General features: G+C 35.9%; 1 protein-coding gene across 1 annotated transcript in view; it reads right to left on the bottom strand.

Moving 5' to 3' along the window:
* Positions 1-15,495, bottom strand: part of NFXL1 (nuclear transcription factor, X-box binding like 1) — a 50,199-nt gene that overhangs the window by 15,844 nt on the left and 18,860 nt on the right. The window contains exons 15-18 of the mRNA XM_054823091.1: positions 14,650-14,671; positions 8,328-8,468; positions 5,698-5,864; positions 4,447-4,516 (exon numbers count right to left, since the gene is read on the bottom strand). Coding sequence (XP_054679066.1) covers positions 4,447-4,516; positions 5,698-5,864; positions 8,328-8,468; positions 14,650-14,671 — 400 coding nt within the window. The remainder of the gene's footprint in view (positions 1-4,446; positions 4,517-5,697; positions 5,865-8,327; positions 8,469-14,649; positions 14,672-15,495) is intronic.

The following is a 15,495-nucleotide window of genomic DNA, read 5'->3' on the forward strand; positions in this document are numbered from 1 at the left end:
ATCAAAGAAAGAATTTAAGCTTCTTCAGGTACAACCGATCATAAGCAAGTCTACCTTGTATTCTGCCTCATTTTGAAAAGATGAGGGGAGAAACTTGTCTTTAAGCCTTGTACACTACTGAGGTCAGACTACCACCAGCCAACTTTGGGCTGGAAGGGACCTCAAAGCCCATCTAGTTCCAACCCCCCTGCCGTGGGCAGGGACACCCTCCACGAGACCAGGTTGCTCAAAGCCTCATCGAACCTGGCCTTGAACACTTCCAGGGAGGGGGCATCCACAACCTCTCTGGGCAACCTGTTCCAGTGCCTCACCAACCTCACAGTAAAGAATTTCTTCCTTCTATTAAATCTAAATCTACCCACCTTCAGCTTAAGGCCATTCAAGACAGCAGCCCTCACCTCAACCTCTGGGTGCTACTGCAATAAAATTCTTACATTACACACCATTAGAGCAAAATTTGCATAGCACAGAAATATGTTTAATCCAAACCCAAATTTACATTTGGTTCTCGGCACACAGTTCACATCCACAGAGATGCAGGACAAGAACGAAGCTGTCAGTGTAACTTTCTTTTTAATCCCTCCAATGCAAAACCAACATAAAAAAACCATCAAGAGGAGCAGTGAAATGAGTGGCAAAACATTTCCCCATGATCTCAGAAAACAAAAGCAATCCTATTGCTGCTTCTGCAGGATAAATAACATAGTGGGAAAGGATTTTTTCCTGCTTGTTTTTAAGTGTCCATGCTGAGGTATTTGGCACTAAAATAGAAAGTGTGTGCCCCTCTAGATTTTTTTCACCATACAAGATCTCTTGTCAATAGCTCATGGACTAAAGGCCAAAATGAACAGGCTTTGTGCTTGACATGGCAAGGCCTTTAAAAGAAAGGGATTTAATCCACAGCTCCGAAAACAAAACAAAATCCTACAAGTATTTTCCCCATAGGCAATGCATTTAAATCTTAACATTATGTCTGATGATGATAAAAACCCATCAACATTTATGGAGGCTTAAGCGATCTCCACCAGAAGGTAATAAACACAACCTGTTAATACACACCTCATAATAAAGAAAATAACCTGTTAACAAAACAGCATTTTTGAGCAGCAATCCCAAAAGCTAAGTACAAAAGATAAGTTTATCACTTTCAAAGGGGTAGACTCTTCAGTTGAAAGGGTGGCTCCGCTTCCAGAGATCTTACAAAAACCTCCACTGCTTAAGCCAGACACTGAGGAAAATCCTTTCATTATGGACCAAAGCTGTACATTTGCCTTTTAAAATTAAATTTTCACAATCCACATACATTTTCAAGGTGTGTTTACAGAATTTAATTAAGCAGTCTGGAAATAAAATTTATTTAATTTATTTTAAAAAAAGATATGCATACTCTTAAAATTTATGACATTGTCTCTACTGCACCATCATGTTAAAATAAATTTATCACAATGGGGTCCCATATTTCACATCAAGACAGTAGCAGAGTGCACAGTAAAAGTACAAAGTACAGTTATTTTGTCAAAAAATACTAATTACATAGAAAAAAAACCTGTTAAACATAGATCCACAAATACAGATATTAATACATAAACGATGAAAACTGATGGACTGTTAAAACTTCTATGTAAGAATTGTCCCAAAACATCTGCAAACATGATCATAAGAATTTAATCACCCCTGATTAAAAAAAAAAATTAAATTTCCTTCAACAGGATATTTTGTTATTGCTACCAAACAAGAGCAAGAACTTTTTAATTAAAGCTTCTCATCTAACAGCTGTGGTAGTATCAAAGACTTTGCTTTGCCCTAAAGCAGAAAGGAAATTTGAGCTGTATTGTTTAACACTAGAAGTCATTTTTATACTTTTATACTGCCATTGCCAAAACAAAAGCATGAAACCTTTCAAGACTTTCAAGTTCCCGTTGTATTTTTTCAAGGCACCAGACAATATAACTGATTTTCATATCCCCAATGTACTGTGCTACCAGTAATTCAAATCTGTTAGTACACTGTCTATCACAATTTCCATTAACCAAAAAGAAAAACACCTCAAAACTAAGACTCCAGTAAAATACTGTATTCTACTGAACCTAAGATGCACTATGCTAAGCTTGGTGAAGTTACAGTGCATATGAAGTTACCAAAATAGGACCTGAGGAAAGTAGGATGAACTGTAGCACAAAGATATGAACTACCTGAAGCAGGACTATACTAATACTTCTATGTTTCATGAAAGCCAGTAAGAGCTAGAATCACAGGGAGGGAAGGGCATGCATTTTTACATCATCAATTACACTGAAAAGATTCTCTGGATAGCAGAAGCTGCATAAACCTTATTTCTCAAGGCATCTATAGGAATGAGAATTTTAGAGTTAAATAAAAGCTTCATAAAACTGAAGTGGACTCTTGTCCTAAGCTTGCTTTCACATCCCACTGAATTAAGTAAAAAAGACATAATCTGTGGCACAGGGCAATTCTGAACTGCTAGAATTCAGGACCACTACTAGATGGATTTTAAATCCCAGACTGAGTCTTGGGAATATGTCCAGAAAAATCACAAGTTACATTAATCAAAGTCAAAGATGAGATATGGGGGAAAAAAAAATATCTGAAGAGAAGCTGAAGTACAAGAACACATAGTTCATGTTAAGAGATTATAAGCACTCTTGAAAATAAAGAGGAGGAAGTCTTGGAGCAAATAAAACCAAAGTAACAGAGAGGGAAATGAAAGGACAAAATTAAGAGGTAAATGGACAATGAAATAATATCCAAAAGTGTACCCCCGCCAGGAAGAGAGCTTTCAGACATCCAGATGAGAAAACTGTGACAGGCACATTCATTTACAGTAAAAAGAAATCAGAAAGGCATCTACAAGGGCAAAAAGCAGAAGATACAAGTAGGCACACAGCACAATCTTCCTGTTGGGGTTAACACAATCTTGTCTGAAAAACAGAGGAACAGAGACTGTTCGGAAACAAGGAGGAATCCTGTGAATTTTTGCATTTACTCAAATCCACAAGAAATTTTATTATAAAGGCAAGGATTCAAATTTGATGCTTCTGACACTGGAAAATAATGAAACAAAAGAAAAGTTTTGAACCTATGTTTATTAGGTTGAGGCAGAATTCAGAACTACAAGAGATGAGGTAAGAAGACAAATCTCAGACTAGAGGACATCAGATGTAAACCAGCATAAGGGAACCGAGTGGAAGCAGGGAAGAACAACGGGTTGAATCAAGTTATTTATGAGTGCCACCTAAATATTACATGAGACAAAAAGACATAACTACACAGTAAAAGGCCAAAGCAGAACAACAAAATAATAAGTGATTATGGGATAAAATATTTTCTTTAGTACAAGCATTTTTATTGCAGGGAAGGAGAATTTCTCAGAAATTCTGGAGAGTTTAGCAGTGGAAACACTTTCCAAAATATTCCTGACCATTCCTGGTTTTCCACTTCATAAATTTTCTAACCCTACAGCAGGAAATGGAGTGAAGAAAGGGCTGTCACTCTCACTACAATTAATGACAACTAAAGAACAAAGATACAGTAATAAGTAATGCATGGATTTCTGAAAGCACACAAGCAGCATATAACAGCACTACGAGGGACAAGGAAGAAGTCATTTGGCCCATCCCTCATGTCTTCCAGCAGTACTATCCACAACTGGACAAATCCTGATACATGTCTAAGCTGTTACTGATGAAAATTTGGTAGCTTCTCCAACCAGCTTGTCCCCTGCTCCACAAGCTTTACTACTCCGTAGCAGTATTTAACATGAATCTTCCTTACTGATGCCTAAATACACTGGTTCATAGCCTAAGCATTATGCAATAAGGATGTTATTCTTCTCTTTACAGCAACCCTTTAGATATACCAGATACAGCAGAAAGATTAACTGGCTTGTCTTCTATTTCACACTACTTAACATATATTTCACTAACGCAGCAGGGCATGATTAACTCATCTCACTTGTTAAGTATAAAATCTCCCCTCTGCCCACAGAATTGTTACACAGACAGGGAGTACTAGGCCTGCACTTAGACAAGAACAATCGCAAGCATAATTCTCAGTATTTTCTTTAATCAAACAGCATCCAATTATCTTAGAGATATAAATTCAAGACAAGTTTTTAACCATGTTAGAGGACATACTCTTCCACAATGAACCTCATCTGCATGCTTAAACATTCAAGTCATTAATGCCTCGGAGACAAATCTCTGATCCTTCAATATAACCTTGCAATCTGACAGAGGACAGTTATTCATGTCTTGCTGAGTACAGTTCACTAACCACCTTCACATCTATCATTTAGCATATTCATTTAGACTAAGCTTCTCTAGTTTGCTTGGCCTATGAAACTGTATCAAAAACCTTAAAAAAAGTAAAATCCACAAAATTCCACACATCCATCAAATCAAGTATTTCTTTGTTAATATGGCTTACCTCTTTTGGACACTGATTTTTGCAGGAAATAAGAAGCTCCTTTTCTTTTAAATCAGCACATGTTAGTTTTCTGTAAAAGAAAATATGTATTTGTGATAAATTCCAAACTAAAGCCAACAAAAGTCAATAAAATTAGGGGTGTATTTTAAGTATATCTCACTGTAAAGAAAAGTAGGTTAATTTGTCTACATCCTGTGGGACTAAACTACACTCTTTTACAGACAAAACCACATACATTTAGAGGATCCGAGGTACTTTAAAGAAAATGCACAAAGAACATACATGCATGGGATGAATGTTTTCAGAGCAATAACTAGAGAATAATGCTTAAATCCACAAGTTCTATCTTATATTTAGCAAAGCCTAGCTTACCTGCTATCCACACACAAATTATTAAAAAGCAGTACAAATGATTATTAAGAAGTTTTGCAATTAGAACAGCCAGAGTTTGAAGGACAGTAGTTGTAAAAGCTTTTTACACTAACTACATCAATTCTAATTCTTGTTATAAAATTCTTCTTTACACACTGTAAAAGAACCACATATAAATCAAACATTATGTAGATTACTATTGTTGCGGTTTAGTCCCAGCCGGCAACTAAGTACCACATGACTGCTTGGTCACTCCTCACCCCAGCTGGGATGGGGAGGAGAATTGGAAGAAAGGCAAAACTTGTGGGTTGGGATAAGGACAGATTACTGGGACAGCAAAGGGAGAGGGAAATAACAACAACAACAATACTACTTATAAAAGAATACACAAAGCAGGTGATACACAATGCAATTTGCTCACTGCCCAGAACCCAATGCCCAGTCCATCCCTGAGCAGCAATCCCAACTCCCCAGTCAGCTGCCCCCTTATATACTGAGCATAACATCAAATACCCCTTTGGGTAGTTTGGGTCAGCTGTCCTTTCTGTGTCCCCTCCCAGCTTCTTGTGAAAATTAACTCTATCTCAGCTGAAAACCAGGACAGTAGATTACTATATATTTGCATAATTCAAAATATTACTGTATTATAAAAAACAGTTCTGCTCATGAGACTCCATGCATTTATAATAATTTTAGCAGTAATACCAAATAAAACACTGGCAAATTTAAAATAGAAAAAAATTCCATTATATTACAAATTATAACTTTCAAGAGAAATTTGATAACTTGTCATAAAAGTAGCTCCCATCCCCAGACATTTCAAATGGTTTCCAGTTAGTGGCATTCAAATGAAAAGTTGGGTTCAGTTCTGACACTTACAAGCATTCAATATACAGTATTGATAGTTTGCAGTGACACTTTATTTTAAGCATCTGGAGACATGATGGGCAATCCCCAGGATGACAGGGCAAAACACATCGGTGAGGACAGCCAGATGGCCGGGGCTTGGTACATTCCTCTTCACACTGCAAACATTCTGGACCTGCCTAACAAAATAAAAACAAAGTACTAAAGAAAATGCGAAACATTTGTTCGTAAGACGCCATTAACAAGCTTTTATATAGAAGAAAGAGTTGGGGTGTTTTTGCAAAGGGAATCCAGCTATTAACTAAGATATCCCTCAAGCAAACAATTATTAAAATATGCTTTTAAAAGAAAAGCAGACATGCCAGTGTTTGTCAGTCAAAGAAACGGAGTTCTATTTTGCTTCCTGGGCATAAAAGGACCTCTTAATATTACTGCTTTGGAAAATTGTCATTAGGCCTGTTAATTCTCTATGGAAAACTGTTCGAAAAAGAAGTAATTTCATATTCAGAACTAACTTTTCCCACCCACCACATTATTGTAATACTTTAGTCACATAATACTGCTCTGTAATACAGGGGTGGGAAAATTTGTTTGCTTGATTTTAAGATGCAAACTTTTAAGTCATTCCATTTCCATACGTGTATGATAGTTTGTATAATCTTCCAAAAAGTATCAGCTTAAGTATATGCTGGGAGCTGCTAAAGTGTTGCTTCTGCTCCATATACTATGCACAAAGTCTACAAGAGCTGTGGTGTCATTCTCATTCCAGGTGATGCAATCAACATCAGCACAGTAAATTAAGTTCCATTTCTATTCACATTGTTATCTTAAGAACTCATCCAGAACCCCAGTCTGCAATCAAATACACACAGACAGATTGACATGATTTACCAGCTGAATCTACACAGCACAGTATTTAAGGCCCATCACCACATTCAAATGTTGTTTCACAAAAGTCAAAGTAAAACCAATTTATCCAAGAATGAAGCTACACAATGCTTTCCCAAAAGGACTAATCCCATGCCAACATTCCACTATATGCTATTCAAAATAATGGCATAAGGATTTAAGTTTCTAATACAGTTTTCCTCCATTTTCTTCCCATCCCCTTTTCTTCTACTTCTACAGTTGAACAATTTTTGCTTAAGTTTAAAAAGGAACCTTTGTACGGTGATCGTTTACAAAACCTAAGCCCCAAAAATTCACATCTAAGAAAGACAACAGCAACTGAAAGTATTTAAGAAACTGTGATATAAAATTTAACACGCAGTAAAAGCAAACAGCTGGCCTTTCTGCAACATCTTCTAACACAACATGCAGAACAAACCTAAATTCCAGACAGAAAAATCACTACTAAGACATATAAGCAAGAAATTTAATCAGCCCTTTTCTGACTACACCCACATTTAGTCTATCAAAACAAAAGAACAAAAGCTCTAAAGGTCAAAACCAACTTGAGTTTATAAAAATTCAGAGAAAACTGAGAAATGGGATTCACCCGTAATTCACATGTACATAGACTCCTGTTTTCTGAGAATGCATTGTCTCATTCAAAACGGAGCTAGGAATAATCCTGACCCACTCACACTTTAATTGGTTTAACTGAAGGAGTAGACAGATAGCCTCTGATAGTCATAACTGGAGATGCTTAGACTATTTACTGATGTCACTCTATTGCTGCAGGTTACTGTTCCACAAGTTGCACTAACAGCTCATACTCCTCAGACAAAAGTTCCACAATCATTAATAGAATAATACGGTAACTGCAATATATACAGTTATTAGATGACCACATCACTTCAAGGATTCAAATCCACAGGGGAATCATTCTATTTAAGTTAAAAATATAACAGTAAATTAAAATATAACACTTACGTTTTGTACCCAGCTGAATACTTGCTCAGTTTTCTAAACGCCCAGAGAGACTGTGTTGCAACTTTCATAAAGTAATGCTTTAAAAATTTAAAAAGCTGTTTTCCTCCAAATCCTGACTCTCTCAAAACACAAGCTATGTCCTTTTGACTGCTCAAAATCAGAAGAATTTTCAGCCTTGTACTTACTTTTATTTTTGTTTCGTATTATCTTCAGCAACTAACACCTACAGCTTTTTAATCATATAAATGAGTTTCTAGTAGACACTGATAAACAGAAATAGATCACCCTGGTGCTTTTTTAGAAGTCTTCACCTATTCTGCAACATTTCCAGTGCTCTCTCCTAAAGATCTGCTAGCCTCCTCAACCCATTTACAGCTCTCCTCAATAAATAGCTTCCCCAGTAGATTGCAAGTGCATTTGTATATAGGGGTTATCAGTAGGTCACTTGATCTTGACCGTTATAAAAACTGACTTTAGAAGAGACTTGTCAAGAGTGTTAAATAAGGTTTTGATGAAAACAAAGTAACACAGGTTAACATAAAAGTGTAGCATTTGCCAAATATGTAATATTGTCTCAGTTTTATAGTCTAAAGAAGTATAGATTAACTAAATGTCACAGCATCAATGGGAACAGAACACATGCAAGTCTCCCAGTGGAATCTGGACTAGATCCTATGCCTTCCAGCTGCAAATCCTTTATCTTCCAGTTAAAACTGAAGACAATGTATAAAATATACAAAAACAAACCAAAAAGGAAATCGACCTACCTTCTTTCCATCTGCACTACTGTTCAATTTAGTAACGCAATGACATTCTTTCATACAGGTGTGATTCTGACAATCAAGAAGCCGCCCACAAAATCTTTTACATGAGTAGGGATTTGCAGAGTGACACGGTAATGGACTAACCTAAAAGTTAAAAATAAATATAAATATGCAGATAGTGTATATATATATACACACATTGCACATGTGTACTGTGTGCGATACATATATATACACACACTATATATATGTATGTACACACATACACACACACACAAAAGCACATTACAGAGAAATTTTGGTTCTTGAGTATCTTTGTTAAAAGAAGAAAACCAGTGCAATGTCTATTTGACCTTTTTTTTTTAATAGACTTTAGGTTCCCATCCCAACATAACCACACACATTTGTTTTACACTGATCATGCCAGGTAAAAAAAAAGTCTGCTTTATTAATTAAACAAGCCATCAAACTTTTCCAACATAATTCCTTTTTTTATTTTTAAACAGAATATTACATTCTTGAATCTTTTAGTGTGATTTATTCCTTCTTTCTGAATTACACTTGTGCCTTCCATTGCAGAAGGCAGTTACAGTTTGCTTTCACAGGGCTAATTGTGTTGTGATCATCATAAACTCAGAACGTTTTACAATTCTACAAATGGAAAACAACCTGCAAGCCAGAAATTCTAAAAAACCAAATACTGACTCTATCAAATATAATTCCCAGGAGTGGGAAAGGGAAGAAGAAATGACTCTATGACAGGACTAGGACTTTAATGTCTTATGATATATTTGTACTTTCTAATTTGAGGTTAACACTCCAGTTAACAGAGCTTTGTAGTACTATTCAGACCATCTATTTCGAAGCCTTTAATCTTCATTGGTACTGAAATGGAGTGTAAACTCATAACTTGGTTAACTAGGTTACTTTCCTAAAGTTGAATAGTACAAGTCCCTCCATACCGCAAGTATTAGAGGAAACTCTCTGTTCCCATTTTCCAACCATTATATAATATTCACAAGAAAAAAATTATTTTCTGTGATGCTGTCAAAACAATTAATTTTTTCTCCTTAGTATCATGATCATTTCACAGAGAAAAAACAGAAACTATTTGTGATGTTATTACACAATAGGCTACAGTGACATAACTCACTTTGACTAGACTAAGAGTTTGATTTTGTGTTGCGGCTCAAGTTGACTGAACAGCTTTGTACTGTACCCCTTCCTTTTCCCTCTTCCAACTCTACAGTTCTAATTGCACTCTCCTACCACTTACTTTGAACAAGTCCTACCACACACCTGTCTTTAGAGCAAGACAATTCAACTAATCAAAATTGAAGAAAAGGAATTAATAGTAAAAATTTGCTAGGTTTGCAAGTTGGCTGGTTGTACAACCAGGTGAGCACTGGAACTGAAATGAGGAAAGAGAGAACGGTCCCCCACAGGGCAGAGCAAGGGACACTCTCCCTTCAGCACTGTCCATGTTGATGTCCCTCAATCCTAAAGCAAAAAATATACAAAGTAGGATTTGAATCCACTTGCCTATAGAAATGTTTTCCAGGCTTCATCCAAAAAAAAAAAAAAAAAAAAAAAAAGACTGTAGTCCACATCAAGTCACTGCAAAATGCAATTCATTCACAAGACTTCTGAACTCCTCATCCTGACACACTGAGACTCTGTGAACAGGAGAAGTCTGCATGGCGGGCTGAACATCAAGCATGGAATACACAGGAGAAAACCCTGAGGCTATCATGTCCAACTACTCTCACATCCCTATGTCAGAGCTGAGGCTCATGATGCTGCCTAAAGCACTAATACAACCACAGTAAGTAGTCTGAATGCCTGGTCATACTACCCCCTGCAAACATCCTACAACTCAGTCTCTGATGGCTTTGATGCTTCTGGTGACCAGAGGAGCAAAAGCCAGCAATAGGCCTAATAAATGCACACCAATAACCAAAGGTTTTATCATTCCTAATATGCTATAGCCCTTCTCAACCTCTTCCATCCCCCTCCTCCTCCTTCCTCAGAGTCATAACTTCCTTTCTATAGCAACATAAGTAGGCAAAGGATACTGGAAGGCAAAAGAATGAAAGAAAGTGTACTGGACATTAAAATCTGCCACTGCCCACTTCTCTACCTTTCCTTGCTTCCCCACTGCCACTCAGGTTTTTTATGACTGCTGGTTCTGCTGTGGCTCAGGTAATGACAGCAGATCAGGGCAATAACAGCAGATTAGCTCTATGGCTGCACAGTTCAATGATGCTGATGAGACTTCTTTTTACCAGGAGTTAGTCTTCTATCAGATAAGGACACAACCACGAGATCCAGTTAAACTGAATTAGCAGAAGCACACAGACAGGTGGAGCATCCTTCAAGTAGCATCCCTCAAGTACACTGGATGAGACGCAATGTTGAACAAAGCCAGGGCAGTGAAGCACACAAGCCAGCAATGGCAGCTTTCAGATGGCTGACTGAGGAGAGCATCCCAGCCCTCTGGCTGCGTCCACCACAGCTTCAGCTTCCCCCTCTCACTGACCTTCCTAAGTCTTGAGTCCAATAAAAGATAAGAGAGTCTTCTGGAATCAATTGACATTGTAGCCAATTCAATTAATTTAAACCTACATTATATTTTCTAATTTTGTTTCCATTTCTTGACAAGTCAATCTGTTGTGGATATTAGTAATAAAGTCAAAGGACAAAGTAGAGAAAAGTTTTACTTTCTGTAGTTGGAATGCACTTCTGAAATGGCTAAATGGAGGTCTCTACACTCGCTACAAAAACGAGTATCAAAGAAGCCATAAACTCCAGGAGGCTGATGAGCTGAAGAATAAAGAATGCAGATGAGAACCGGGAGTACTTTACAAAAGCTGATTGGAAAAAAAAAAAGGAAAATAAGGAGGCATCACTTTCAGACTACAGATCTTCCACAGGATAAGGAAAGGAAGGCAAGGAAAAAAAGGACAAGACAACTTTCAGAAGCTTTCCAGTTCATCTCCCAAATGCATAAAAGCAACTGACTGATAGATCAACTGGAGTATGAAAATAAAAATCAAGTACAATAGGGCAGGGACATTCTGGAAACATTCATAAGGTATTTAGCCATAAAGAAGAATCTCAAAGTTTTACATAAAATTTTACCTAGAGGCAGAGTAATGGTCTTCCTCCTATAAATGAACCATAACTAAAAAAAAAATTAGAATTTTAAAACATAGCATTAAATTCCTAAAGAAAAAAAAGAAGAAAAAAAGAAAAAAACCACACCAAGAAGAAGTACTATCTACCCGAGAACAGCAAGACTGGTATTACAGGATATTCAAAATACTCATCACAGAAACAGAATGTTTCCCTTCCTCTAGAACATTTAATGAAATGAAGCAACTACAAGAGAATTAAATACAGCAGATAAATTAATACCATATCCAGTTAAGATTTCCTTGTTTGTCCTCATTTACCTTGTATGGGCTTTAATTACTGTTTTCCCATAAAACCAGATTTTGAATATAATCCTAGCTCTAATCATTTGATTTTAAAAGAGCACATGTATGCTACTGCTATGAAATGCCAATGCTTACAGCAGTTCAAAGAAAAAGCAAAACATCAAGTTTTCATTTTGGGGTGGCAGCAACTGTTGCTGATAGGTGATTTTTTCTGACCTACAACCAGAAACAAAATTGAGAGCTACTCTTAAGCATCTACAAGTGGAAGAATGAAGAGTTATTAATTATTCTACATATACGTAAAATCATCCAAAATTTACACAGTAAAATTATTTAAAAGAAGGCTACACACTGTAGCTAAAAGAAATCTTATTTTAAGTAGAATCATACTTCCACTGAACACAGATTTTATACAATTATATAATCAGAAAAGTAGTTGTAAGTCTGTTGTTTCAAGCAATAAATTGCTTGTTCTAAATACCCAAAGACATGTAAGAGCTCAAACTAAATCAATCCCTTAAAAATGCCAAAGTGAAATTAAAAAAAAACCACAAAAAACCCCCCAACAAAACAACCAACTCCAATACCTACACAAAATTACTGTCCAAGTAAAAATGTAGAGACAGTAGACTTGCTTATTAGACAATTCCTAAACTGTCTGCTTTCATTCTTCTACTCATTTTCTGCAGGCATCCCATAAATTACAAGCAGACTTTATAACTCATTTCACTCCTAGTTTGTTTCTTTTAACCCTCCTCCATTATAGGAAGTCTTAACATCAGTCCAACGTTAAGTAGTAACATGTTACAGTATTGAGCCCCTCTTCACAGAAGAACTTTGTTTGAGAAAATTGCTACTTTCATCACTTGTGAAAAATTCACATTTCCCAGTGAAAATCCCCTCGGGGGCTGGAAACTACTATAGGAGGGAAGTGTTCATAAATACATAGAAGTGTTTTCTCTTGTTAACAAAAGTAAATTAGTTTGGAGTGAGATTACTTATTAAGAGCCCATGTGGCTGTAAAACACTGAACAGACATTACATGTTTTGTTTTCTTTTTAGAGATCTCAGAACAACATAAAAATGTACAATGCACATAAAATACACTGTAAACACCCCCTCACACACATTAACAAATCATTCTTTTCTTTGACTGCTATCAAAATCTCAACTATTAGGACACTTCATTCCATGCCAGAAACTGCTAAACTTCAGCAGGAAAGAAGCACTGCACTCTTCTGGCTGAGAGAAGGAATGTTTCATCTAGAATATCATACAGCATCAATAAATCTACATAATTAAGTACAGACTCCCTGGGATTTTTCCTTATTTTCTATACTAGCCCATAAAGAAAAGATGACCCAAAGCCATTGACTGATTCTGCTAAGACTGCTGTGCAACAGAGAAGGGTTTTTTTTAATTATTCTGAAATAAGTAGTTATAAATATGTAGTAATTGGAACCATTTTCTCTAATAAGAAGAGCCATACTGTCCTCTGTTATGGGGAAGGACATGAACTTCACAGCCATGGACATCTGAAGAGTACCAATACCAGTAACATTGTCTAGAGCAAGTTATATATTGGGTCAATTGACCACAGCTTATATTTTGTTTATGCATAAGTGCATGAAAGTTAGGGTGAGATTTGATATGTCTTATCACAAAACATGTCACTGACTCGATAAAACATTGGTTGATAACACCTGCAAGTTTTACTCTGGAAAGCAAAAACAAACCCCAGCTGTTTCAACAGCAAATAGGCAGAGTTGTTCTTTTCATCCATTTTCACAGCACATTTTTCTTTAGCAACCGACAAGCTGCAAAGTAGCTCTATGGAAGCTGTATTCGCAGCTCGGTTGGCTTAATAAATGTGCTGCACAAACAGACTGCAGATATATAAACTTTGTTAACAACATTTGTAGATGCTGCTACCACATAATCAAGCCACCATTACAACACATACCAAAAGATCATTAAAGAAGGTCAAAGAAAAATGGGGGTGTCTTTAAATATTTTTAAAGTTTGCCCTGTTTTCAAGAAATTTTTTACTAGCTTAAAATGAAAGTAGGTTTGTTATAGTATTGTTAACTGCACTTCAGTAGGGAATTTATGCCAGACTTACTAGTAGACAAAGCTGTAATAGCAATACGTTTTTTTTTTTAAAAATTAGTTTAGCAATTATCTCTTAAAATCAAGAAAAACGAGTTGATCCTAAATTTCATTACTTTTAAAAATTACTATGAATAATGATGATAGTTTTTAAGCTTCAGGTGTCAATTAGATTTTCTTCACATGTAAGCTAAAATAGGCAATGACTTCATCCAAAACTAGAGAAGGCTGCACACCAAAAAGACAAGCTAATAAGTAACACTAAAGAAGTCTCCACTACATTGTCTGATTTCATTCATGCATGCTTAGATCCAAATCACATGAGACTTCTCCTGTATGACAGTGTTCCTTGTCCTTTAAATAAATTTAAAAAAACCCACACCAACAAAAAAACCATAGCAGTTTCTAGAACGGAGGAAAGTGTGTGACAGAGAGAATAGCAACCATAGAATGAGGAAAAAAAAAAAACCAGTATATAATGAGAAAACACCCCCCAAAAAAATTGAAAGACCATTTAAACAACTGCAAGAACACAAATATCTTCATGAATCTTGAGTTTAAATTTCTGTCCAAGAATCCTAAAAAGTCAAGTAGTTATGTATTCTTCAAAAAGGAACTAAAATACCTTCTGATATGTAAGCCCTTGTGATAAGGTACTTCATTGGTTTTAAAATATAAAAAAAGACATAATATTTCTCTCTAATACTTTTTTGCAGACTGTCAAAGTGAGACATATACGTCATATTGCACTTAAAAAGGCAGTTTCCATGACTCACCTCATGCTGCCCAAGGCACTCCCTGTTAAAGAGAAAAATCAGAGATTTAGAAAACACGTATATCTTTAATAAGGGACTTAAAACAGTGATAGTGCTTTTCACACAAAAATAACACAAGTTGTTTTTTAAAAGTACAAACTAAGAGAAAATCATCTATCTATGCAGATCAATGCCTTCTCTTTTTCAACAGCTGTTTGGATTGCTGTATTTTATGATGGCAATCCCAAAATCAGTGTTTCATGTGCAAATTTTAGTTGTTTAAGTAATAATTTTTATTTTAGAAAATTACCTGAATTGCTTCCAAATATCTTCCCCTTTGGATCTATTAATATATCACTGCATATTTTTCAGTTATTTCAGAGAACTATCTAGTCTACTCTTATGTTCACAATTCTATCCCTTTTAGAATGGCCCACCATGCCTAGAAAAGAAAAACTGCACACTGATCAGAATTGTGAAGGTATCAAATGGTGACTCATTCAAACACTGATCTCCTAAAAATTAAATCAGTCTTTTGCTCAATTTATTTTGAAAAGTATCTTGTTCTTTTTACCTCTGATTTCATATCTGTCTCTCCTTATTTTGATTTCTCTACTGAAACCTTAGAAGGGAGAGTAATGAAAACATCATTAATATTCAAGCTAAAATACCTGTAAATCAGTTCCTAAAAATTTCTAGAACAGTATTTAAATAAAAAAGTATCCCTAATAACTTCTCTAACATAAACCAACTACCAATAGCTACAGATGGTCTTTAGGACAGCAGGATATTAACAAGAGCAATCAGTCATTCACCTAGTAATAATAAGAAGCAGATGTAGCACAAGAGCCTGTTCTTAGCCCTACA

This window comes from Grus americana, chromosome 4, assembly GCF_028858705.1.
Source record: "Grus americana isolate bGruAme1 chromosome 4, bGruAme1.mat, whole genome shotgun sequence".
NCBI lineage: Eukaryota > Metazoa > Chordata > Aves > Gruiformes > Gruidae > Grus > Grus americana.